The 25,248-nt window shown below is 40.0% G+C and overlaps 3 protein-coding genes and 1 non-coding gene across 5 annotated transcripts; 1 reads left to right on the top strand and 3 right to left on the bottom strand.

Moving 5' to 3' along the window:
• Positions 1 to 1,320: 1,320 nt before the first annotated feature.
• Positions 1,321 to 10,679, bottom strand: LOC146972247 (uncharacterized). Its single transcript, XM_085802242.1, has 5 exons — positions 10,407 to 10,679; positions 5,259 to 5,391; positions 4,363 to 4,559; positions 3,956 to 4,226; positions 1,321 to 3,757 (listed from the first exon to the last, which is right to left on the bottom strand). Exons 1-5 carry the CDS (start codon positions 10,464 to 10,466, stop codon positions 3,591 to 3,593), a joined length of 828 nt encoding a protein of 275 aa, XP_085658368.1. The 5' UTR covers positions 10,467 to 10,679; the 3' UTR covers positions 1,321 to 3,590.
• Positions 10,680 to 12,522: 1,843 nt separating this feature from the next.
• Positions 12,523 to 20,568, bottom strand: mrs2 (magnesium transporter MRS2). The gene is made up of 12 exons (XM_085802243.1): positions 19,699 to 20,568; positions 18,708 to 18,772; positions 18,414 to 18,450; positions 17,840 to 17,952; positions 15,907 to 16,068; positions 15,619 to 15,749; positions 15,338 to 15,454; positions 14,514 to 14,583; positions 14,090 to 14,172; positions 13,560 to 13,677; positions 13,212 to 13,325; positions 12,523 to 13,064 (listed from the first exon to the last, which is right to left on the bottom strand). The coding sequence occupies exons 1-12, from the start codon at positions 20,024 to 20,026 to the stop codon at positions 13,005 to 13,007; spliced, it is 1,398 nt and encodes a 465-aa protein (XP_085658369.1). The 5' UTR covers positions 20,027 to 20,568; the 3' UTR covers positions 12,523 to 13,004.
• On the top strand, positions 15,094 to 15,166 carry trnar-ucg (transfer RNA arginine (anticodon UCG)). Its single transcript has one exon. It is a non-coding gene; the product is annotated as a tRNA-Arg (tRNA).
• A 709-nt stretch (positions 20,569 to 21,277) lies between the features above and the next one.
• LOC146972250 (uncharacterized) lies at positions 21,278 to 24,917 on the bottom strand. 2 transcript variants are annotated; one of them, XM_085803336.1, is made up of 5 exons: positions 24,835 to 24,917; positions 23,771 to 23,915; positions 23,482 to 23,679; positions 21,536 to 21,658; positions 21,278 to 21,400 (listed from the first exon to the last, which is right to left on the bottom strand). In XM_085803336.1, the coding sequence occupies exons 1-5, from the start codon at positions 24,893 to 24,895 to the stop codon at positions 21,394 to 21,396; spliced, it is 534 nt and encodes a 177-aa protein (XP_085659462.1). In that variant the 5' UTR covers positions 24,896 to 24,917; the 3' UTR covers positions 21,278 to 21,393. The 2 variants fall into 2 exon arrangements, with proteins under 2 accessions (XP_085659462.1, XP_085659461.1); XM_085803335.1 differs by lacking the exons at positions 21,278 to 21,400; positions 21,536 to 21,658 and having other exon boundaries at positions 23,276 to 23,915.
• Positions 24,918 to 25,248: the final 331 nt, after the last annotated feature.

Genomic DNA, 25,248 nt, shown 5'->3' on the forward strand with positions numbered 1-25,248 from the left:
ATCTTTGTGCATTTTTCACTTTACATTATTGGTCCGGGTGTTCATTACTTGGAATGTATTGGCTGTGGTTTTCATACCCTCGTCCTTCCCTACCACTAATCTGCTACACTCAGTCACTGTAAATGAGCCACCCTGTGAGGTGGATCACATTCATGCTTACTTATAGTTTCCTTAGGTTTGTTTTTTCTTCCTTTCCATATGTTTTTACACAATGACACGAGAAGGAAACCAAACTCCATTGTTTTTACTTTCCAATTGATTTTTCACAGGCTGCTGGGTTGGTTTAACACAATGGTTTGATTTTTTTCTGGTACCTATATTTACAAAAGGATATTTTTCATTAGGTAGGTAGGAAATGTTTTTCTGCACTACTGTGCAAACAAGTAGAACAAAACTCACATCCGATTGCTTTTACCCACAGCTGGCCTTTCATAGCGGGAACATGTGACACATGTCATAACCAACATTTTATTACAAACTGTCGGTCTGGTCAGAGCCTTCATCTCATGACACCATGGATTTTTGAAGAGTAATTAAGGCCTTGCGGAGGAATCTGGTTTTGCGTACATTGATTGGTTTTGCCAATTGTCACACGGTGAATACACAAAACTGTCAACACAACACTGGTTTATAACAGAGGTTCCTAAATACTAGTTACATACAATTATTGATTGAGTGGCCAGTGTACAGATACAGTACACAGGGGAAATGAAGGGCAGATAGTAAAGACGTTCAGAAAGGCTGTTGAACACTAGCACACATGAATACAAGTGCATGTAAGAGCAAAGAAGGAATGTATGATCTTATATTTAGGCCAATCCCCCCAAGCGAGAAAAAAAGACACTCAGTTCAGCATTGAATTAAAGCCACATCTTTTATTCAGTAGTGAAACTCATAAGATATCCCAGCAATATGGTTCTCTGTAGGCCGCCTCTTGTACATAGTATGTCTTTTTGGTGAATTTTGGTTGATCCTCACCATTGTGTAGGTCATCCTTTGTCATTTACTAAATGAATAAGTCAGTGAATATACTGTATATATATTTACACTGAACTTATTACCCTACCTCAATCATCTATTAAAGTAACCCATATGGAAAAAGGATTGCTGATATTGAAAATGAATTGAACCAAAGCTTGTCAAATACTCTGAAAACATAAATTAAAAAAAATTAAAAAATCTAAACAGGCACAAAGAAGCTTTGACCGTAAGTAAATACTATACAATCCCAATTTATCACTGACCTATTAACCTATTGTCTACGCAAGCATAAATTAATACATATACATTATAGTATCAATATATTGTATAGACTTACAGTGATCCTAGAAAAAGGTTTATTGAGTGTCATCACCTGTTGGATTGTCAGCAAGTGATGACCTTTGTCTTGACCCTTTATGGGTATGGTTTATGTGAGACATTTCTGTTGTTGTGAAGCCTAACACAGAGCTATTACAGATGTGATTCTACATAACTTGAAGGTCAACATGATAAAAAATACTGTAAGTGAATGTAGACAATAAATCGTGAGCCACTGAGGATTCAGATGCCCAAAAAATATCATGTTATAACAGTAAGTCACAGTGGGTTAGTGATCAGCTCGTCCTGTTTAGTTTCATTAAGATATTGGTCTAAAACAGTCTGATAGTTATACCATTAAAACACTTTGAAGTAATCATGGCAAAAGTACAAAATATGAATGTAATATCACACATTAAGGTCATCAAATTGCTGCAACAGATGGGGCAGTGAACTTTAAAAAAGACAAACCCAACAACGGAAATTGCCATAACAATCATATTGGAACTGCCTATCACAATTTAACTGTTCTTATGCATCTTCAACTTGAGGTGTACAATCTCAGAGCGACAGAAATAAACAATATGTGTAAAATGTATACACCACTAATCTCAGTTATTTTGGTAACCAATAACCTTTTAATTAAGATTGTAAGGTCACCAATAGTGCTTTAAAACGTCTTTCCCCCCAATTCCAGTAAGAGGCAGCCATGAAAAGTATTCTACTTTGACACATAATAAGCAGTAGGTAGCTGGATACAATTCCTCAGAGTCATTACATAGGGCAAATACCAATTATTTTCACTAAAATATATACTTTTTACAGGGTATACAGAAGTAAAAATTAGATGCTATCAAAAAGAAATAGCACCCTGTTGTCATAGCAGTTACCTATGTCCTTATTCAAGCTCTAAAAGTCTAAAAGACCCCGCACTCCTTTGGTTGGCTAGTTGAGGTATACATTTAAGAGTTAGGAAAAGTGTTAAAAACCTGATATGCTCAGATTAACATTATAACTATTATAGAGCCTGAATCTCCCAGTGGGTCACACTAATCATTACAGTTAAGAAGAAACAGATGTCTGTCATTGATTGCATTTCAACTCTCCAATCCTGCTGCATGAGTAAACCCTGACACTTTATACTGTAAGAAACCCTAAATGCTGTAACTGTCCCATTAACTGTAAACCCATTATTACAGCTGTGTACAGTAAGACAGGAATGCAGTTTGGCTTTTGTCAGATAACATTGGTCACTTCTCCTGTTTGCTGTGCCTAGTGAGCAAAAAAAAGTCCTGAAAATATCATTAATGTTGAACAAATGGCAAGACTGAGGGACTGCTTACAGCTAGCCCCTGTGTAAATGCAAAGAAGACAGAGGTCTCTTGTTTTAAATGGCTTGCAGAATGTAGAAATATGCAAATGCATTGTAAAGGCTACTTAAAGCTATTTCCCAAAAGACACATATAGCACATTTATATTTGGTCAGTTCTATAAATGTCAAATATCTGAGCAAAAAAACAAAACAAAACAACATGTACCTGCAGAGTAACAAAATCTTTCATAGCAATACTGGACAGCATATAAAAAAACATATTCTTTTTTTTATAACAACAAAAAACTTCAATATAAAGCATACAGAAAATGAAATGTAACACTGCAAGATGTTAGCAAAGCAAATTTGACCTCAAGGGTTAAAGGGTACCTGTGTAAGAAGTTCTTTAAAGTATTAATCACATATGTGGCACATCTTCATTTAACAGCATTCAGAATGTGTTAAGGCTATTCATGTTTACTTCCTTGTGCAGCCTCTGAAATGGGACCAATTACTTCTGCTATATGGGACATCTGATTTGTCTGTAATGCAGAACCATGTTTAGCCCCATGTGATTCACCATAGTTTGTTTTAAGGCACAAAGTTATCAATACATTAAAGTTGATTATTCTCCTACAAGAGAATGGTTGTTTTGAGATTTCTTTATCAAAGTTGGAAGTATACCATTGTCTAATTCCTTTCTTAGGATGGAATGATAGGAATGTATGTTTTAGTCTTATTTGTTCTTTTTTTGGCCCCCTCCTCACAAAAACTGAACACTATGAGGAGAAAAAGATTAAAGGATGACAGAGGAGGACCGCAGGAAAGGTGAAAGAAAAATTTCTAAGAAGCACTGAAGAGGAGTAGAGTTGCTTGACTTCAAACTTCAGCGACAGGAATCATCTTCGGCTGTTTATAGATGCATTCTCAGCCCTTATTGACGGATAACAGTTTCCATTTATGGTCCCTATGGTTGAGTTCAGGCGTAAAACTCCTTGGTCGGCGCTTTGTGATAGGCTGTGGAAGTGGAAAGTTTGGTGTCTCCAAGGTCATAGCTACCTTCGTCCTTCTTCTTCAAGCGGTAAGCGAGGAGGATGAGGAGGACAACAGCACAGAGGAATCCAATCACTCCGCACGCTATCACAGCTGAAGAAGACAAGACAGCAAAACATTTTCACACCACTTAAATTTTTGAAACAGACTGAGTAACACTGCCAAAAATACTTTAAAACGTCATTTACTTCACAATATATAATTTTAGGGCAAAACACTCAAAAGGTTTTAATCATCATCATCAATCTGCACCCTAATATTCTGAAAGGGCTTGTGGAAATCTGTCCTTACCTGCCAGAACCTCTGTCCTCTCCCATGTGTTCTCAGAGGTCACCTGTTCAGGAGCTCTAGCGCCATATCTTCTGCCTTCACCACTGGACTTAACGACTTCAACTTCCTTGTTGATCAAAATTTCTTCTTCAATTTCTGTAGTTGTTGAGACATCCCACGTATCCATATCTTCAGTAACACTGATGTCTATGCTGAATTCGGTTGCAGTGGTTTCACTGGGAGGCATGCTGGTGGAGCTGGGGTTGGTCATGAACCAGTCAGCTGTTGGCACCTGGAAGAATATATGCATAAATAAAATTGTAGATGCACTGGATAACAAGTTGTGTTAAAAAATCTAAATCTAAAGCTTAGACTATTCTGTGGATGTTTCTTCTTTGATTTGAGAGAAAGGAAAAGTAATATTCTACCTCTTTTGCCCTGTTGTCTTCAGTGGGGAAGATGTTTGGTGTTGTCTGATCCTGGCTGTCTGCTGCTGTTGTTGGTGGGAGGAGAGTAGAGTCTGTTGTTGGCTGTGGCTGAAATGGAGACCCGTTGTTGAAGATAGTCTTGGTGAAGTTGAGGAACACGTTGAATAGGTCCTCTGCATCCGAGATGTCAGGGAAAGCTGAGAGAGAAGAGCACTTCAGTCATTTTCCTTTTTACGTTGCACCATAAGGGATTTTGGGGTGAAAGCCATTTTCAAACTGATTTATCTACCTGCAGTGTGACAACTAAAGTCTTTTCAAAATGTGTTGGTTAACCAGATTTGTTCCATGTGAGAGGAATGCAATCTGTGAGTTTTTTATACCTTACAGGAATTTATACAACCACATCGTACCACATTTAAACCTCATATTGGGATCACAGTGAATGTTCAGAATGAACTAAATGTTTCAACACGTTGCTCACTGTGGGTGCAGTGGTGAGTCATTCATAATAAAGACAAAAAGTATTTGACATCTGTTGGCTTCCAATAAAATCTCACCTGGCTTAACTTCACATCACCTCAGGACAAACATCTGGCACACAGATAGTGCTTCTGTGTCTGAATTTACAAGCACTTGTCTCTTCAATACATTTTGCTTATTTGTCTGAGGTGTGTGACTGAGGTAAACAGTAGATAGAAGAAACACGCAAGCAGCATCACCGTGAGATCAGGAAAACCTTTGGACTGCTTGTCAAAAAATTTGAGGACATATGACTTATTCATGACTCATATGTCATTCTCTGTGTAATCATACTTAAAAGAAAAAGCCTCAAATGATATGTAATCTACAAACTTTACAAAAGTAGGACAGTTAAATAGACAGTATAGTCTCCATACCGTAGTCTCCAGATCCTGAGCCTGAGCCATCAACGTCACCATCTTCATCATCTATGGGGAGGTCACCTGATGACTGCCCCTCTAGGTAAAGGTCATCTGTCATAGGGAACGGTGACTGGGAGGAGACCAAAAGCTGGGAGAAAGAAAAACAGACAATTTAGTTACTCGCTGGATGCAAACAGGAGAGAAATACCGACAAATACAAAAAAGGAGAGGGAGAGACATAAATGCACATAAATCTGCTTCATTCACACTTGCAAAATTCCTTCCACTAATTGAAAACATGTGAACATCGCTATGGTTCTCGGGTAAGATAATACCTCCCACAATCAATGACCTATGCCTGTCAAATATGCCAGAGTATTCACTGGTGTCTGGGGTTTTACGATAAGTGTGTATTCCATCCATACTGTAGCTTGTACAGTAGATGGAGGCTGGTTTCTTGTTTCTTTCATGTGCTGTGGCAGTAATTTATGAAGCTTCACAGAGCCAGACAGCAGAGATCAGTGTGTGTGTGTGTGTGTGTGTGTGTGTGTGTGTGTGTGTGTGAGGAGGAAGTATAGATAGAGAAACTTAAAAGGAAGAACGCAGAGCAGACAAGTGGACACACATGGAAAAATCGTTTTCACATAATACCACCAAAGAACTCCAACAAAGGAGTGTAATGAAAACCAAAACCCTATGTGACTCTTCGTCTAAAGCCCAGTCTGAGCAAAATAAAGTCTCATACATGAAGTTTCACTGACTTGTTGAAATTTGACTGTGACTTAAGTTGAATAAAACAAGCTATGATCATCTCAGATGGAAAGTAACATCATAAAAGGTTTAGGTAGACTAGAGAAACACAGGAATTAAAAAAAAACCTGAGTCAATAAGAGCAATGGCTCAGCAGATGTTGGTAGTAAGACACAGAGAGAGAGAGACGCACACACACAGGCATAGATGAATATGGCCCATTGAGACCTGAAGTATGTCTGGTATGTGTACTATGCCTCCACTAACACAGGTGCTGAGGGAGAGAGAGAGAAAGAAAGAGGAGTGGGTAAGGAAAAGGAAAGAGCGAGACAGGGACAGGACTGTGTATTACCCGTTAAACAGGTGCTGAGGACAAAGGAGAATATGCATGAGGGAGTTTACTGTTCTGTCTTTGGTGCAATAAATATTCACACTTGAGTGACATGAGAGCGTAAATACATTCTTAACGTGCAAGTCTTCTCATGCCAATACAGCCGTTCTTCTGGCGGCACACCAATGCACAACTTAAGGCAAAATTCAATCACAGGAAACAAACCCAAGAAGTCCTACAGACGGTAGCTGATTAATATAATGAATCAATGCAATTTCTAAAACAGAATTAGATCTAATACAGGGAGAAATGTTTTTTTTATTTTTTTATTCTGTAACTGCAGATCAATCGATTAATGCTGTATCATTTTGCAACATGTAAGATAAAGTTACATTTATTCTTGGTCTAATTAACTTAATAAACAATCAGGACAAATTCTTTGTTTTCCATCATGGAGCCTGTGATATCTGAAGTTTGTCTGAACTAGCTGGGCTGTAACAACCACTAACACTAATCTGGAGAGGAATCATATGAGACAAACCAGATGTTCCCGCTGTGGAGAAACAGGGCAAACAGAAAATCATCTACATCCATTTTCAAAGGACATTGAAGCCTCATAATATCAAGTCTGACTGAAATAGCAGCCGGCTTCTCACATTCCTGTTATCTTCAGCTAGGGATGACAAAAGCAGATGCTGTGTGTGCATGTCAAAATGAAACACACGGTGATGCACACAATACCACTGCTGCAGACATGCTAATGTGATGTCCATGTCAAAGTCTAATGTCTAAGTCTTTTACTTACATTTAGAATTCATGCAGAGGTCTAAGGAGAGATCTAAGTTGAGAGGTGTCTTATTTTTTTTTTTTAATTTACTGTCAAACTCCCAGCTCCCAGTTGGACATCAATGATCTTGTTGTCTGGTCTTTAGCTTTGAAAGTGCTCATGACTAAATTATCCCAGTGAAGGAGGTACTGAAAGTCGGCAAGATTCCCTTTTAAGGCCACAACAAGTCCTGCTGTGACCTCAGGTGCTGTTGAAGTGGTGGATTACCAAACACGCGGCAACCACTATTGTACACATACTTTAACAGCAAAATCAGCACAGCAAATCAATGGTACAGGTACCATAGGCTGGTTGAAATCGTTTTCACCATTAATGAGGAATGCTGCTATAAATGAGTATGACAGTATGGTGGATGTATGCACAATTGCTCCTAAAATAAATAAAATCTCATGTTTTATATGTTTTGTTTACCTAACTTCAATTATTATCATAATAACTGCAGAATAATTTTCTGTTGATTGAACTGATTAATCCAAAGTGTTTCAATTCCAGTTTTATCAAACATGAGTACATGTATGATGTAACGTCCAGAATGAAAGACAAAGACCAAATAAAATCATCTATCATTCTCTCTTCCCTCCCCCTTCCTGAAAGAGGTTATGGATCAGGATTTACTGGCAGACTTGACACAGTCACTTTAAGGTTGCACACATCTGGAAAGCATACATACATATGTGCATTGTGCACACACACACATACGTACGTACACACAGACCATATATAACCATCTGCTGTGGCTGTGCTAAGACAGTTTTCTGGAAACAGACGGTTCAGTGTTAAAACATTGCAGAAATAAAACAGGGAGGATGTATGAGTGTGTTGGGAGTGCATTATTAATTATTGTAAACAACGTATTCATGTTTTCTTGTGTCTGGTGGGTTACGGTTATTAAATATTTCCCCAGTGAGTTGGAAGTCAATGAGAGAGCTGTCGGGGTCAAAAGTGAGGTTGTGTAACAGCCAAAAGTACACAGACCTGTCATCACCATCTAGACATCACACAATGCTGTCTGTATGTTTGACAAAGGCTACAAGTCTGAAAATGTTTGACCTTTTAACATTAAGCTAATCTAATTAGCCTTTTGAAGGCAATTACAGCATGTAAACGCTTCACAGAAGCAAAACTATTTGACAATTTGAAAAGAAAAAGGGAGCCAATTTGAGGTAGAATAATATATAAGATATTTTACATCATTGTGTCAGCCCTGTATTTAATTCAAGAGCGATACTAAGAAAAAAGAAAATTATATCTATTTTATTCTGTACACACAGAACAACCAAGATAATCTGCTGGCCTCATTTCCAAAGTGAAAGCTAAATAAGTTAAATGCACTTGTGGTGGGGAAAAGAACAGTGTAAGAAAAAGTGTGATGCAAATCTGACTGCTGTTTCCTGATGCAGAAACCCAGTTCGCTCTTGTTTACAACTCTATTTAGGTCTAGTTGTACATACACGACTATGGCATGAAAATGCGTCATGGACTGGCTGAGATTGAAAGTCAACAAAGTCATAGAAACAGTCCAGTAGCCAATCAGATATGCAGTCTTCTCCTCATCTACAGGACACTAAAATGTTGTGACTAGCTGGGAGCACATGGAAATCACTGATTTTCTTTTTTTTTAATACAGTATGTATCGACTTGGTCTTCTAGTCATGTGTTTTAGAGGCACCATATAGGTAATTGTTAATAATAATGAGAACCGGTGTTACAGTCCTCTGTTTGCCTTTTCTGGTTGGAAAACAGCTTGCATCCCACGCAGTTTGGTGCCTGCCTGGACTAGTCCGGTGGGACTCACTCTGAGTCATCCATCCAGAAAATGACACAACTACCGGCTCACAAACTGTCGCGGGCAGAAAGCCTGTTTGAACATTCATCTTTCAGATGTGCGTAACATTGCTGGCTGACTCACAAGTAATTCTATAGCTACCTAAGCCGCACTCAAAAAAAGGACTCAGTTTGAATATGATGTAACCCATCACGCCCAGCAATTTGGGATTGGCATCTGTGTATCAGTGGCACGAAGCAAAGGAGAATCTAAGAATATGTGGATCATCAGACTATGGACCACATTTCAGGATGACAAAATTAAAAGCTTAGTGGTAAAAAAGTGTGTTCTTTTCAGTGACCTTTTTTTTTCTCAACAAGATTTTACATTCAGAGACCAAGAGTCATGGGGAAAGAGATTAAAAACTGTATTCATTCCCAATAATGTGAGTTTTTCTTTCAGTCCCTGCTACAAAATATCCAGCCAGACACTCTCAGGTTTCAGTCTTCCCCCTTTCACAATATACAGACCATAAATCATAAATATCCGGACCTACACAGAGAGGTGTCGGAGCTCCCTGGCTCTCATTTGGGACTTTTACAGCCAATAAATCATGCAACCAGGTTATTGTCACAAGTGTGCCAATGTAGCTAGAGCTCTGCTTTAGTCTGTCATTTCCAGGTGTTTTCCAGCTTCACAACACACAGAGAGAGAAAGAGAGAGAGTGTGTGTGTGTGGAGTAAAAGACAGCAAGACGTTTGTATTCTGGATAATTATTCATTACAACTCCAGTTTTGTTTTGTTGTTGTTGTTTTTCAAATAATGACATTTCAAACATTGAGTGAGTTAGAAAGTCGGGCCAGGTCTGGGGGTTTGGGTTTAAATGTCAAAGCTGTGAAACGGAGGCTGTCCAGAGTTTGGCCCTGTGTGAACTTGACACCAACTGGACGCCTGAACTTGGGTTGAATACACAGTCTGTGGCTCAATATCAAAACGCGGATTCGTTTGCCAAATGACTTATCTCTAATGTAAATACTGTTGCTTCCTGGTAGATAACATTTTATGAAGCTTAAAAACGGATCTATGGTTAAGTTACTTTCCGTGCTGAGCTCTTGAACACAGCGCAGACTTTATACCGTAGCTAAAACAGTCCAGGTGGAGCAATTAGGGAAAACGCGCCCATAAAATAAACTTACTGAACAAACTGAGTTATGTGAAGGTAACTTAATTGTTAATAATGATTCCCTGTTGATTTGTATCAGATAACACGTGAGGACAAAGGTAACAACTGAACAAAAACAAACGTTGACAACAGTGGCATCTTTTAAACAAAACTTAAACGTCTAATTGGGGCCGAAACTGGACACACATGAGATGAAACAGATGACATTCAGGATTTTCATTAACTTATCCTCAACGGGTCCAAATAGAGGGAGGGAGAGAGAGAAAACGAAATTAAAAGCCACTTACTTTTTCACTGATAAACCCAGTCGCCAGCCCGACGAGGAACAACAACCACATACTTCTCATCCTGACTTTCAAAAATAAAACCGCAGCTGCCAAAGGGAAAATAAAAAATACTGAGGAAACAATTAAAATGTAACCGCTGAATTTCGGTTTCCTCGTCACGTTTTCGCTTGTGTTTCTAAGAGCTCTGCTCGGTTGAATCTCGGCACTTCTGCTGGTCGCTGGTCGCTGGTCGCTCCGTGAATGTGGAGTTGAGTTGTTGCTCTGGAAAAGTTGTTTGGACGAGCGGTGCAGCGTGGCTCCGCCGTGACGTCAGCGCGGCGTGACGTCCGCGGAGGGAGGCACGAGGCTAGACAGGCGGGGGCGTTTCTCAATGGACACACACACACACACACACACACACACACACACACACACACACACACACACACACACACACACACACACACACACACACACACACACACACACACACACACACACAGGATCCACTATCCTAATCTAACAAAGGTTGAGTTTCTGAGTTTCTTACAGTTGCTCCATTTTATGTTAGCTACTACAACTCAGAGGAAAAATGTAATTTACTCCACTATTACTATTTGACTGGTGACTTTCCAGATGATAATAGGTCTACATATATTTACATAAATACATACATTTGATGTGGGTATTAAATACAACACATTATCTCCTACCAACCCTCTTTTCACCTTTCTCTTTGTCATGACTGAGACATCCATGTATCCATTAGCTGTAAAACTTTGTGTGGGGCGGTGGTGGTTGGAGCCAATTCCAGCTGACATACTGTATAGGGCGAGGGTGGAATACACTCTAGGCAGGTCTAGTGCGATCATATAGTTACAAACTATCCCACGCTGACACTCTCACCTACGGGCAATTAAGAGATCTATCAACATTGAGTGTAGGATATATCTTGGGACCTGCGCAGGCAGGGAGAACATGCAAACTCCACCCTAAAAGGCCCCAGGCGCTCCTAAAATTACTTTCATGATGCTGATGTACCTTGTGACCTTTTGGGAGAGCCCAACCCCTGTGTTGGGAACTGTTAACCTAAAAAAGCTACGTATTAAAACTAGCACCACCTTGAGCTACACCAATCCCTAGTACTGATGACTACATCGGTCATACAGCTGTATAAATGCATTAGAGCCTTTACAAGTGTTAAACATTTTTTACATTATTTTAAAAGTTAGTTTATAGTTACTGCTAAAATATAAGTAGTGGTTTTTCTGAGAATCTATACACTACTTTACTGACACTTTTGTGCAGGAGCAACACATGCTAACCAAGCTTCATAATAAAATAAGAAGCCACAGTAATTTCTTGTAAAAGATAACAATATGGTACCCTAAAACAATAGTTTGGAGAGATTAGTAAGTATTGATAAATGAGACTGTAATCACAGGCCTCTTGATATAGCCTAGTCAGCACACTGTTATAGCACATAGGTTGACATGCAATGACCCATACTGCTCTATGTTGTGAACTTGAGATTTACTGAACACATGGCGCCATCTGGTGTAGAAGAATGGTCACAACAACACAAACAGCACCAGTTTGGCTGGACTAAATGAAGTAAAAGATGTTTAAAATAGCTCTTTCTTGTGACCCCCAGCCAACAATGTTGCCATCAAAGTGTGGTCATCACTGCCTCACAGCAAACTGTGCTTGTTTGGGTTCTCTCCCGGGACTGCGGTTTCCTCCCCCAGTGAAAAATAAAATATATTCATTCTCTTGAAAGCTCCATCTATAGTAAATCCTTTTGTTTTGAGGTAATCTTGAGAGACTCTACTTATTAAAATATTATTAAAAATAAAAATCAATTTCCATATGGGACTGGGAAAAGTACCTTAGCTTCATTTCTTGGGCAATAATGATGGCTCCAGTCACTATTTTAGTAAAATGGTAAATGTCTGTAAAGGTCACTCAATAAAATGATATTTTATTGTTTTAAGTACCCCTTGCAATTACACCAAGTACTAGTAGGGGCCCGAGTACCCCTGGTTGAGAAACACTGATGCTATACCCAGTAAAGTTTCACAAAGAGTGAAGCGTGTAGAGTAATTAACAGTTTTTTAAATGCTGACAATTTCACACCTTTATACGTATTGTTCACATTTATTCAAATATTAGACTATATTATCATTTTAACACACAGTTTTTCACCAATGAAATGAAGAAACATATAACCGCATGTTAGGTGTAAGTTGCGTTGGTACTGGTTTCAGTTCCATTTTCTTTCGACTGCACATACACGCATAAATGATGAGTAATACTCTGTGTTCTCCTTTAGTCCACACTGATTAGATATGAAGATATCTAATCTGGTATCTGGAATAACCTCAATGTGATGGAAACAATTTGATGACAGGGACATAGATGCATCTACTGTAACACAGTGGAAGCTCCAGACATTTGGATGCAGTCTTGATCTCTGCAGTAGGCAGTGGGAGAGGGACACTGCAAGTAAAAATATCCAGCATCTGTGGAGAATTCATGAGGTTCTGGGTAAAACAACTGTCTTTAAAGCTGCAGAGTCTGTGTGAGGTCTGTGCCGTTTTACAGAGCAGAGGTAGAACTTCATCTGACTCCCGTTTTGACGTCTGATGATTTCAGATTTCTCTTCCAAACTGAAGGAATCTGTGTCACAACAGAAAAAAAGACACAAATGACTTGATCTTCAAAACTCAGTCTTCTCTGAGAACTAAAATTATCATCAGAAAATGACAGTATATCATGACATTGGGGTGGGAAGCAGCCTCAGAACATGTACAGACTGGATCTTACCAGTGGGGGTATTGACGGTTCTAGATGTCGACCCAGAAATGAGAGGAGTCGCCTCCATATCAATCCGCTGCCCAAGAACATGAAGCCTGTTACCAGCCAGAAAACACGAGGGTCCTGGTAATAAAAACACAAAAACATATCAGTGTATACAAAACATACATTTTTAAATAGTGGATAAATATTTTCCACTGTAAAATCTAATAAATGTTGTCTTAATCTTGCTAACTTTACCCTAATAACAGTCCAAAAGTTAAAGAGTTACAGAAGAACAAAATCTGAACAAGCAAAAAATTAAGTTGTTAACCACAAATAGAGTCGAACTCCTCCAATGACATAAAGCTGTCTCACCTCCTCGAAGCATGACGTCAAATTCATACCAAAGGCCACTCCTATCAGACCGAATAACGACAGGGAGAAGGAACCCATTGTCAGCTGCAGATTCAGACGCATCATCACGTTACGATGGCTAAAATAAAACAAACAACAGATGTAGAGCCGGCAAGTCATTTTGTTTCAGGAGGAACTGAAACATGTCCTTTATTAGTTAGCTTAATCGTTTTCTCAAATCCCACAGAAACAAAAAAAGGAATGAACAACTTCACATGTTCCAAGTTACAATATCATCCAAGACAAAAAAAAATTTTAATCCTGTGAATCACAAGTATTAGAAATACACAAATTTGAAATATAATGTGAAACAGCTCCACCCTCTTGAGTTTATAATTGTTGTGTTGTGAGTTATCCAGAAATATGCACTCCTACACTTTGGAGCGACTTACTACACACAGTGTGCATTTTGTGTGTGTGTGTGTGTGTGTGTGTGTGTGTGTGTGTGTGTGTGTGTGTGTGTGTGTGTGTGTGTGTGTGTGTGTGTGTACCTGTCCAGATTGATGAAGATGACGCTCTCAGAGTCGTCGATCAGCCCCTTCAGCTCTCTGGTCTTGTTCCCCAGCTCTTCAGCCTGTATGGATCAGTCACTGTATGAACACTCAGCCCCTCACTCACTGTACATCACATTTAACTCTGTATGCTTTCTATTAAAACAAATAAAACAGCACAAGGTGCGTTTAATAAAATGTTGACATGAAAACAGTATTAGGTGAGGTCAAGTCTTTGTGTACACAAGTACATTGTACAGTTAAGTTCAATGTTTTTCCACTCATAGTTGACCGTGCATTAACTATGAGGAATCAAATCATTTTAACTTTTTATAATTTAATTGAATTCAATTTAATAGGAAGAATGTAGATATTCTCACGTTTAACAGTCAGCAGCTGTATTTCTAAAGAAAAGTAACATTACCTGCATATAGTAATTTTCCAGTAACAGTTCCATCTCCTCAGCATGGTCAATGCCCAAACTGCTCTCCTCACTGAAAAGACAGATATCCATATAGAAAAAAACAAAACAAAAACAAACAACATGTTTTTGTGTCTGTTTTCATCTCAAAATACACTAAAATTTGAGCAGGTATAATGTATAGCAATTCTCAGTAATATCAGTCTCTGTTTCGTGCAGCCAGGCAATTAATCTTAAAATATCACATCGTAAAATCTCTTTTCCTTCTTCCCGTTCGGTTTTCTCCAACTCGGTCTCGCCATCCTATCCAGCTTGTAGTTATTAATTGGTCGCGTTTACGCGATGGATATCACCGGACTACGTGCGCGTGGACGTAAAGAGTGTAGACGCCAAAGTTTAATTTACCAATAACACCGGAAAAGCAACCGCAAATATTTCACAGAAAGGTTTTGGAGCAGACCAAAACATTTTTGAGCCATAATCATCCAATTAGTTGCTGATGGAAAAACATTACTCGGCGTACAGCCTGTTTCGTAAGAGTCGCATAAACTGTGGCGGTGCGTCATTCTGCAATTACCCACTTGACCGCGTGGCCTAATGGATAAGGCGTCTGACTTCGAATCAGAAGATTGAGGGTTCGAGTCCCTTCGTGGTCGACTTTTCGCGACAACAAAAGAAACATTTCAAAAGATTACGTAACAATACTGGTGGAAGAAACTGCCTACAGCACATGGGGTTAGTTTCTTTGTGTGCAGCCACTGACTGAACATTTATAAAGGCTTTTTATAGAATTGAACAAAGTGTATGTGAGTGAATGCGCAACCTACAAAACTCTTGGATCTGTCCACTTGGTCAGACAGAGCTCTTCAATCATCTCGTCCTCATCCAAAATCTTCAGTAAAGAGTCCTTAAAAACTTTTATGTCCGTTTCCAACTCTGATAAACTGTCAGAGGTACAAGAGAGACAGACAAAATATTTAACATAGTGGAAATAAATACAGACTGCATGTAGTTGACTTCTGATCTAATTTAGACAAACATTGCAATCATTCACCTAACTACCCATCTTGCATTCACTGTGTCAATTGTGTGTGGTAATGTGCTTTACCTCTTACTGTTTTGCAGAAGTATATGCAGTTTACTTCTATCAGCAGAATAGATTTTAGGATCCACTAGGGATTCTAATACGTCGAGTATTACTGGTTCAACTTCATTCAACCGGATTTGTAGAGTGTTTACCTGTTGACACAGACACATGAAAACACATACATGTACCAGCCCCTCACCTTATTAAGAAAAAGAGCCTCATGCATATCCTCATTTTCACACAGGTTTTTATCTGGGTTAAAACATGTTAAAATACACAGACACACAGCGCTCATCTGATTTGTCTCACCTTGTGCTGCAGTATGGCCTCCAGTGCTCTGAACTCAAAAGGCAGAGAGTGCGTCTGTGATGCCAGCTGAGGGGCCAGCTCCAGTACCAACCAGCGCTCCAGCCCCAGACCCCGAAAATCCAACACCAAAAGGGACTGCGGGGTCACGATGGCTTTGAGAGACTGTGGAGATGCAAGAGTGAGGACAGAAGCTGTCAGAAAGTACTGAAATATGTACTCTCATCCTCAATATTAGAAACTTGCAGGATGAATCCATCTCCATTCAGATTTTGGGTTAGGTATTTCAAAATTGTTTTGAAATGAAGTACCTAAACATGTTAGTGTGACTGTGCATCTATGCTTGTGTATGAAGATCTGAATTTGGAGAACTGCAGGCCAAATATTTGACCCACTTTGGAGTTGAAAGCCATTGTGTTGTGACTTCGGCGGACTGCTAGTCGACAGGTCCAATCAACTCATCTTACTACAAACCTAGAGCATCAAGTGGAAATTGAAACACAACCAGAAGTGACCCATGGGACATAAGGTTCAGTGAGGCCTCGGCCTGAAGCAGCATTCACACAGTAAATATATGGCCAGGGCTGGTGTGCCACAGATGGCCCTCAGCACAGGAAGCTTTCAGTACTTCAGGTACTTTGTACAGTTTATTAAGCACATAGTCAATGGCAGAACCAGAAGTACTCTGTAGACAAACGAAACCTAACAGGTACATTACTGTAGGCTAATAGATGCATGAGTCACTTACCCTTTTGTTTGTTTACTTGTTTGTCTTTCTAACTGTCATAAGAGTTTGTTTTTTTTCCTCATAGATATAGGTACAGAGTATATCATAATATATTAAAATGCTTACACCAACTCCTTGGTCACATTCGCTTTTAAAATGCAATGCAAAACAAAACAGGTCTGATTCCTTTAAATATTTATCTGTCAAATAAAGAAAAGCATGTCTCATTATTTTTGCTCTTTTATTTCTAACCCTTAATTTATTAAAATTGATAATGGGTGACTGAATTTCTAATTAGAGGAACATTGTGCTCATTTTAATGTAATGCGGCTCTGTCTCTGCCTACTGCTGGCTCTGCTGTGTCCCAGCTGGGTCAAAGAACAAACATGTCTCACATCTGCCTCCAGCTGCGATGAGTGCGTCCTGTCTGGCCTGGAGTGCGCTCATTCATACATTTGCTGTCATAGCTTGAAGGGGCTGCAGAGAGCAGGCTGTCGTAAACATTATGTGTGTAACCCTCAGGGTATGTTGGAGGCTGTCAAGACTGACGGTAACTTTACTGGTTTTAAGATCCACTATAAAAACTTTGACACCAGGCAAGACTGTCAGATAAAACCTACCCATCTTACCAACTTATATCACACAGAGAGAAACAAGAAACAAAAACACAGAAGCTCATTTAATAAGATGAAGATAAGAATGTAAGACTGTGTCAGAAGAGGGAACAAAAAACAACAGTGTCCTCTATAACACAACACATGACAAATACTTTTATATATAAATAACAAAATAGGGTCAAATCAAGTCAGTATTACTGCACAAGACACTGAAGAAGCAATCCTGCCTGCAGTGTCCATGGAGCTCTGGTGTGTGGTCGGTGTCAGTGCTACAAGACTGTCATTCATTTTTTCACCTAAGTACTACAACTTCAACAACAAATGCTCCAATGTGCAGTGACTTGATGCAAAGCAGTTTTGTCAGCATGAAACATGTAAAAGTGGGCAACCCTAGAAAGCTCTGGTTGTTTAATTTTCATTATTTTAAAGTCCTGGTTAAAGGCCATAAAAAAAACAAAAACATTATCATACCCAACTGTTGAGCTTAGGACTTTTATCTAATGAAGAGGCAGAGTAAATATGTAGGTTTAGTGGAGGACAGAAATGAGCAATAAATCACAAAGTGTGCTAACAAGACAAAAAGAGAACATACCTCCATTCGTATGATAATGCAGTTGTTTCTTGCAGCGAGGCTGGTACTGTGCTGAAAACGAAGGTCTCTGGCTTGAAGACTTAGCTCCTGGCAAAGCTCTGATTTCTTCTTCTCTGTAGGAGAAAAAAAGAATCACTCCAGTTAGAGAACGGGAGACAGAGGATCTTTTTCTTTTTTTTTGCGTTTTTATTTGATAGCACACAGTATAGATAGACAGGAAAGGGGGAGGCAGAGAGAGGGGGAATGACATGCAGGAAAGGTCTGCCCGACGCGGGATTCAAACCGGGGACGCCTGCGTTGAGGACTGTAGCCTCTACATGGGGCGACCGCCTTAACCACTGCGCCGCGCACCGCCCCAGACAGAGGATATAGACATCCTTCTGTTTCATTTTGACTTATTCGGGATAGGACTCTCCGCTAAAAGCAGAGTTCATACATTATCTTACAAACTGCTTTCAGTAACTTCTTTATAAACCCAAAAATGAAAATGAAAAACAACTCAATCATCAGTCTAAATGACAACCTTTATGTTTCTTATTAAATAAAAGACAGAAAAAGCAACATTAACACTCACCAAAAGATGTCACATTTCCCTCTTGGTCAAAACTCATCTGTGAAATAATTTAAAAAAACAACAGATTACCTACTCTGAGCAATCATAGTTATTATGAGTTTTAATGTATTTCAATACATAAAATGTACAACAGTATACTCAAAAATGTGTTTGATTACAGGTGTAAAATCCTGCCTGCATCAGTTTCACCACATTAACCTTGATATTACACACGTATATCCAACTCTTATTTAATAGTGACAATGTGTAGTAACCACTGAAATGTTTCCAGGCCAACTGCACTACATCTCTTACCACAACGAAAGCTGGAGGAACACTGGAAAGAGACGCATCTGTCACTCTGTGGCGGATAAAGGACGCTGTCCAAGAAAACACAAAGTGGAGGAAAATGATTCACACATAAACCTGAGCTACTGCAGCTGCAGATAACTCTCTGTTAATTTTCACATCTCCGCTCCAGAAAATGAAAAATAATATCAATATGAATGAATCATTCTAATGTTAAATGGCTGTGTGTCTGTACGTTCAGGGGATTTACAAGGTTTGAGTTAAAACATTAACCTCTGCTGCATTTCAGGATGCCGAAAGCAGTAGGTTAACTTAACATTTACAGAAGAGAAGCTGCTTATACACAGCTCTGTCAGGATTTAGCTTTGATATAATTCAATTTTACGTTAATAATATATCAACACAACGTTAGAACGTGATAGACATAACTATGCAGATATCATTAATAGCAATTTAACATGATGTATTCAGTGGCAGAGGTTGACACTGGCTAGTGTTAATTATGTTGTGCTGCTACTCCACTTGTAGTCTCACATACAGTTAAAACAGAGAGACTACAGCCAGAGTGATTCTGCATTTTTCACACTGATATTAATATTACAAAACTCAAAATACTCATAACAATTTCTGTTCGATTTTTTTCTCACTGAAATTTATGATTTTTTACAGCACAGATGTGTGGCTATCCTGCCTAAGATATGATCATATTAGCTCTCTGGTGGGTAAACAAGGGACACACCCACACTGATGCCAGCATATCAATAAAATGGATGAGTGACTTAAAATGTTTAGCTGTCAAAAAGACTGTATGGTGTAAGATTAAATTTTAATTTAATTTTTATTCGTTCCATGCACAGACATATTGAATTCATACATTACTGACAAAAGTATAACTCACATATTAGGAGCATGAAACATTGAAGACAACATTGGCATCTGATCTGACCTGTCACCTGTTGTCAGTAACCTCCTAACACCTACTGTCTGTTTTTCTTACCAGGCCACGTTGCACCTCCTCCTGGAAGCACGTTTCCCTTTGTATCTGCAGCATAATGTGACTTTCTGGTTTGATACCTCGTGTCAACAACACTGTAGCTCCTGCTGCTGTGCAAAGTCAGTTTTCTGTTTCCATGTGGCACAGTGTACTGCACAGGGCAGAGCTCCGTAACGTTACGAGGCCGACGACACAGGACGACGGTCGGAGCCTCGCCAAGTCTTGAGGACAGAAAAGCAGAGCAGAAAAGGCGCTTTGGATAAAAGTTCCCAGGCAGATACATCCTAGTGCAGTCCATACAGCCGGCCAGCAGCACGCTGTGCAGCTTCATCTTCACACACCGACTTGCTCAGCTTGAATGCAGGTGTGTGGTGTCAAAGGTCTGTCAAAACGCTTGAGTCACCTCATTGGTACTGGTCCCTCAGTGCAGTGGCCCCCAGCTGTTTGAGAGCCGAGAGTCCAGACCCACAGGTACAACGGCAAAGAAAAGCTTTGACATGATAGTTACTAGGAGAGTAAGGAGGAGGGCAAATATTGGTTGACGTAGCCTCCCCTTGGTGCTGTGTTGGCGCAGCTACTGTCAAACTTTCCAGCAGCAGCAGCAGCAGCAGCTCCTCAGTGTTGTGCTAGTTACCTTTAGCTGACAGCAGCAGGGACAAGTCATGTTTTCACGGGTTATCAAATCAAAATTAGTCCCGTCAGTAAACGAAGACAAACGTAACACCTGTCGGTTACCTGTCGTTAACTACAGACGGTAATAAACCAACAAAAACGACTGTTTTAGTCCCACAAAACAACGCAGTTCTTCTCCACGTTAGCAACGGTTGAGTAGGGGAGCAGGACTTGACCACAATGCACCGCGGCTGCCAGAGTCGAGTTACGAAGATCGTCTATTGTGGAAGTGGATCACTCTCTTTATGTCTATGATCACTCCGACTGCGTTTGAAACAGTACAGAGTGTGTGGTCCAAGTAGAGCACAGTTGAGGCATATTTAACCAGTGGTAAACAAAGTACACAGCTCCATTAGCCTACTTGACTCAACATACTGATCTTCCTGGTCAAATACTACTACAATACGAGTGAAAGTTGTTCAGTCAGATTGAGTTAAACTACTGAAGTAGGCCTAGTAGGCTACTTGAATAGTTTTGTTTGTTTACTGTCAACACATAGTTGTATTGTGCCACCGATTACAGAGTCTAAAGACCCTGAAATGGCTGACAGAAGTGTTGAATTTTGGTTGTTAAACGGGGGGAAATTTTCAAAAAGGTGAATCTTTATTTGATTTTAAATGGACAAAGCAACACTTGGACGAAGCATCATCTGCCTCACCTTTATGGCCACACAGCCAAATACAAAGTTGTTTTTTGCATGCAGCAGTGCAACATGGTTGACAGCCGAGGAGCTGACGCACGGTTTACTATCTCACAGAAAATTCATTCCTCTGACTAAGCTTGTTGTAGCCTACTTCACTTCAGACATGTAAAGAAATCAAAAGTACCAAATGTCTATTTTGGTGCAATATGGTTAGCCTACAAAAACTCACCAAAAAAATCTGAAGAAAAAAATCAAACAGCACTAAAGTTATAACTTTTACAATATTTATTTGTTTGCATCTCTTTCTTGGCTGTCTTGATCTGAACAAAGGTGTGGCTGGTGCTGGGTCTTTTTGGAATAATTTGATTGGTCCACGTTCACTCTCAGCTGCTCCAGGAGCCAAAGACACAGAACAAGTCCTGTGAAATATCAAACAAGTAATGAATACGTAGTAAAATTTTAGCATTTGCTTCAATTAATAAATTTAATGTCACAGTTTTTGGTCTTAGAGAGAGAATGACTTACATCGCTGAGTGAAAAACACCAACCACCCCTCTCCAGTTTGTCCTGTGGTCATCCATCCTCCTCATCTGGTCAGTTTCTTTCTCCATGGTGTGGACGCTGATGTAGTTTTTATCCTCCTGAGGCCTAGAGAGAACAGCTGCCTCTAAAGTGCTCCATCCTTCACAGATCCGCATGCCACAAAAAGAAAAAAAATATTGGTAGTAGTAAAATTTGTTAATCTTTATGTTTGGCAATTTTGTTAGGTATCAACTTACCTTTGTTTGGTAAACAACTGAGAGACTGAGAGAAATAATCTAGCTGCCATTAAATATGTTAAAGCAAAATTAGTGACACAAAAGAACATTCACTGACATAGGACCTCATGAATTAAAACAGCAAGGACATAAAATGAGATAAAATACAATGCAATGAAATGAAATGAAATGAAATAAAAACAGATAAACAGATATTTACAGTACATTTTCTTGGCCATCAGTAAAAGTATCCATAGAATATATCTTTGATATCTTCTTCCAGAGTCCTTGAATGACTGTGCAGTCCCAAAATGAATGGTCTCAACCATGACACGTTTCTTTATGTTGTTGATACTTACCTTACTAATGTTGTCGATACTTACCTCAGAATGGGTATCTAGAGTTATAGTTGGAAATATAAAAAACAACAACAAAGTAAACAGGATAAAAGGATCCACATACTTCCTCCCATTTCTCTCACATTATGTGTCACAGACACACTTCTGCTCTTGGGTGTTTTGTGTGTGGGTTCTTTTGCAGGGTCGGAGTCAAAAGATGTCCTGAGACTCATATTTAGGTGACTGTGGCTCAAAGGGTAAAGCCAGTGTTGGACTGATTCCCGACTCCTCTTGTCGATATGTCCAAATGTGTTTGGGGAAAACACAGAACCCAAAATTGATCCAATGTTGTAAATGTAGAAGTAGGCCCTGGTGAAAGATGCTACTAAGGCTTTGGCAGCCTCGCCAGACGCAAGGGCTACCTGTTGATTTTCCAGCCTTCAAGATTACAGCGCTCCGATGATCTCTTTATGAACCATACGTATGTACGAAGAAGCCCTTGTGCAAGACACTATAGGGCTTTGAAGGCCTCGCCAGATGCAAAGGCTACCTGGGGCTTTACCCAGCCAGACGCAAAGGCTAGCCCTCAGGGTTTCCAAGAGATGATCCAGCCACCAGGTACAGTCGGCCCCTGGTGCAAGACGCTACCTAGGGAACTACCTACCTTGCCGGACGCGAAGGCTACCTGCGGCATCGCCATCTCTGCCAAGTCAGAAAAGCTCATAGATACACATAGATGCCGCATTCGGGCTTGTCAGGCATGTCAACACGGCCGCCATCTTGGGTCGGGGTTTCTGGCCATAGACATATACATCTGACAAGCAGTCAGACTCTTGTAGAACAAATTTCAGTGTATGTATGCATGTGGATGTGTGTCTGAGTATGTAAGTGTAGCCTACATAAAAAAAAAAATTATCAATTTTTTAAAAAAAGTTTGTTTTTTTTGTTGTTGAATCATAAATGTGTCTGACATTTATAATAAACCAAACGGCTTGAAAATTGGTTGAATATTCAGTGAGTTATGGTGATTTTAATGATTGATAGACCTCTGCCTAATGCAGTAAGTAGACACGGCTTCCCTCGGCTCAAGATGGCGGCGGCGGTGACGTATCGTTCCAATGGACAGCAGCGTCAGAGGCGGCATCTATGTGTATATATCTATGAGAATAGCTGTACAGATATAGCTAATGGATGAAAGGTTGAACCTCAGGAGACTCTAATCAGAGTTGCCTGAGGCTCCAAGGTGAGGTGAAGTGAAGGGAAGTGAGTTCCTGCAGTCCTCTTCTCTGCCGTGGCCTGAGGTAGAAGGAACAGGTACCTGTGGCTCCCAGTCTGGGGTTTCCTCTTCGTTCCAACGTGGCCTCTTAGGACTTACCTGGGCAGCGGTGGTCTCCTCCCTGATCCTCCTGATCCAGTCCTCAAGTCTGTGAGAGACCAAGTCAAGATCTTCTTCAGGCTCTTGCTCATGCTGTTCAGGCAGCCACAGAAGCTGCGGTATCTGTGTGAGTAAGATCGGCTGCTGAGGGGCAGGAACAGGAACAGGAGCAGGAGCAGGAGCAGGAGCAGGTGGGACCTGGTGCACAAGAGGGAGATGAAGTCCTTCGTCATCCTCGTCGTCCTCGTCATCCTCGTTGTCCTCATTGTCTTCATCCTTGCTGCCATACCCAGAGTCGACGCTGTCTTCAGACCAGTCTTCCTCCTCAGACACAAAGACCTCTCCTTCCTCCACGTCACTGTCCTCTTCATCAGATGACACGTAGTCTGGGAGGTCCTCTTCAGCCAGATGTCCAACGAAGTGGTCCCCACCGCCTGAAAGGAAGAGGTTACAGCAGTGATAGGCAATAATGTTGCATAAAACATTACAACACCACAACAAGAACACGTGTCATGTGTCATTAGATATTAGCAATTAGAAGATCCTTGAGCCTTCTTGATGTAAATGTTTATTCTAAGATTTGGAACTCGAATAAATTCAGTACATTTAAAATCACAGTGTTGAAGTCAGTGCATGCAAATCAACAACTTCTGAAATTTAAGAATGAAAGTATAAATCTATCATGCACATTCATTGTTCTTTAAAGGCCTGAAAAATCAAACAAATTTCAGTCAAACTAAAATATAATCAATGTAATTATTATATATATTTTTAATTGCTAACAGAGAAACTGAAAGAGGAAGAGAGAAGCACGATATGCTGCACACTTTTCAGAGTTATCAAAGTAGCTAGGCCTACCACTATTGCCACTTTTGAGTGAATAACAGTGCAACAGAAGTAGCTAAATTATGACACCTGCCATTTTATCTCATCGTGAACACTTTGGTGCATACTTGGGTAAAAACCCGCCAATAAGTTTATGAATGTGAGTAGTACAAAATGTATCAGATTGTCCTGCTGTGTTTACACCTGTACGTCCTGTACGCTGACGTCATGACGTTCGGAGCTAATGTTCCATCGTCTCCAAGATGCACGTGAGGCTATTTTTTGGGGCATTTTATGAAATTTGGCCCAGTCACCATACTTTACAATAATTTCGATACAATATTTGCACAATTTGATGCCTTCAAACTAAAATCACCACATTAATTATTAATGAATGTTTGAATTCCACAAAAACTTAACAGGTCTAAATTTAAAAAGCACTGACAGCATTTAATGATTGATTAATCAATAGGCTAGTTAAATCATTCCATCTAACGTAGCCTATAATGAATTTAAAAGTTGTCCTACCTCCCAGGTCGACGTCAATTTCTAGGGGGGCTCTTCCCAGCAGTTGGTCCTCCAGGGCCATATCCAAACTTTCTCTCCCGTTATCCTCCGTGTTTCCACCTGGTTCGCTTCCTACAGCGCAGGTTTTGCCACGGGTTGGTCCGTGTCCATGAGGGGATAAGGGGGAGATGTGATTGGTGAGGTTAATGTGTGTGATTGATGAGGCCCTTTAATAGCCTAGCGTCATTATGCCTCAATTAGTGACGCACGCACGCGCGCGCATGTGCATAGAACAAGCGCACGGACACCGCATTCCCCTCTCATTTTGTAATTTAGGCTACATTTTGCACATTTGTATTTTTGTTTTTCATATCGCCTGCTTTGCGATTATGTTTCCTGTCATTCTTAAAGTGCAGCCATGTTGTGCTGTTCAAT

The sequence above is a fragment of the Trachurus japonicus genome, chromosome 16 (genome assembly GCF_045865225.1).
Source record: "Trachurus japonicus isolate A0001 chromosome 16, Traja_1.0".
NCBI lineage: Eukaryota > Metazoa > Chordata > Actinopteri > Carangiformes > Carangidae > Trachurus > Trachurus japonicus.

Bases quoted from the DNA above. Each gene is read 5' to 3' on its own strand.
- LOC146972247 (XM_085802242.1), bottom strand. From the start codon at position 10,466: ATGAGAAGTATGTGGTTGTTGTTCCTCGTCGGGCTGGCGACTGGGTTT. The intron at 4,560-5,258 runs GTATGGAGACTA...CTTCTCTCTCAG, and splicing joins CTCAGGATCTGGAGACTACG to CTTTCCCTGACATCTCGGAT. The intron at 4,227-4,362 runs GTAGAATATTAC...ATATTCTTCCAG, and splicing joins AAGACAACAGGGCAAAAGAG to GTGCCAACAGCTGACTGGTT.
- mrs2 (XM_085802243.1), bottom strand. From the start codon at position 20,026: ATGAAGCTGCACAGCGTGCTGCTGGCCGGCTGTATGGACTGCACTAGG. The intron at 18,451-18,707 runs GTAAGAGATGTA...ATTATTTCACAG, and splicing joins TTCCTCCAGCTTTCGTTGTG to ATGAGTTTTGACCAAGAGGG. The intron at 13,678-14,089 runs GTACACACACAC...GTTTTATTTTAG, and splicing joins ATCTTCATCAATCTGGACAG to CCATCGTAACGTGATGATGC.
- LOC146972250 (XM_085803335.1), bottom strand. From the start codon at position 24,895: ATGGCCCTGGAGGACCAACTGCTGGGAAGAGCCCCCCTAGAAATTGAC. The intron at 23,916-24,834 runs GTAGGACAACTT...TCTTCCTTTCAG, and splicing joins AATTGACGTCGACCTGGGAG to GCGGTGGGGACCACTTCGTT.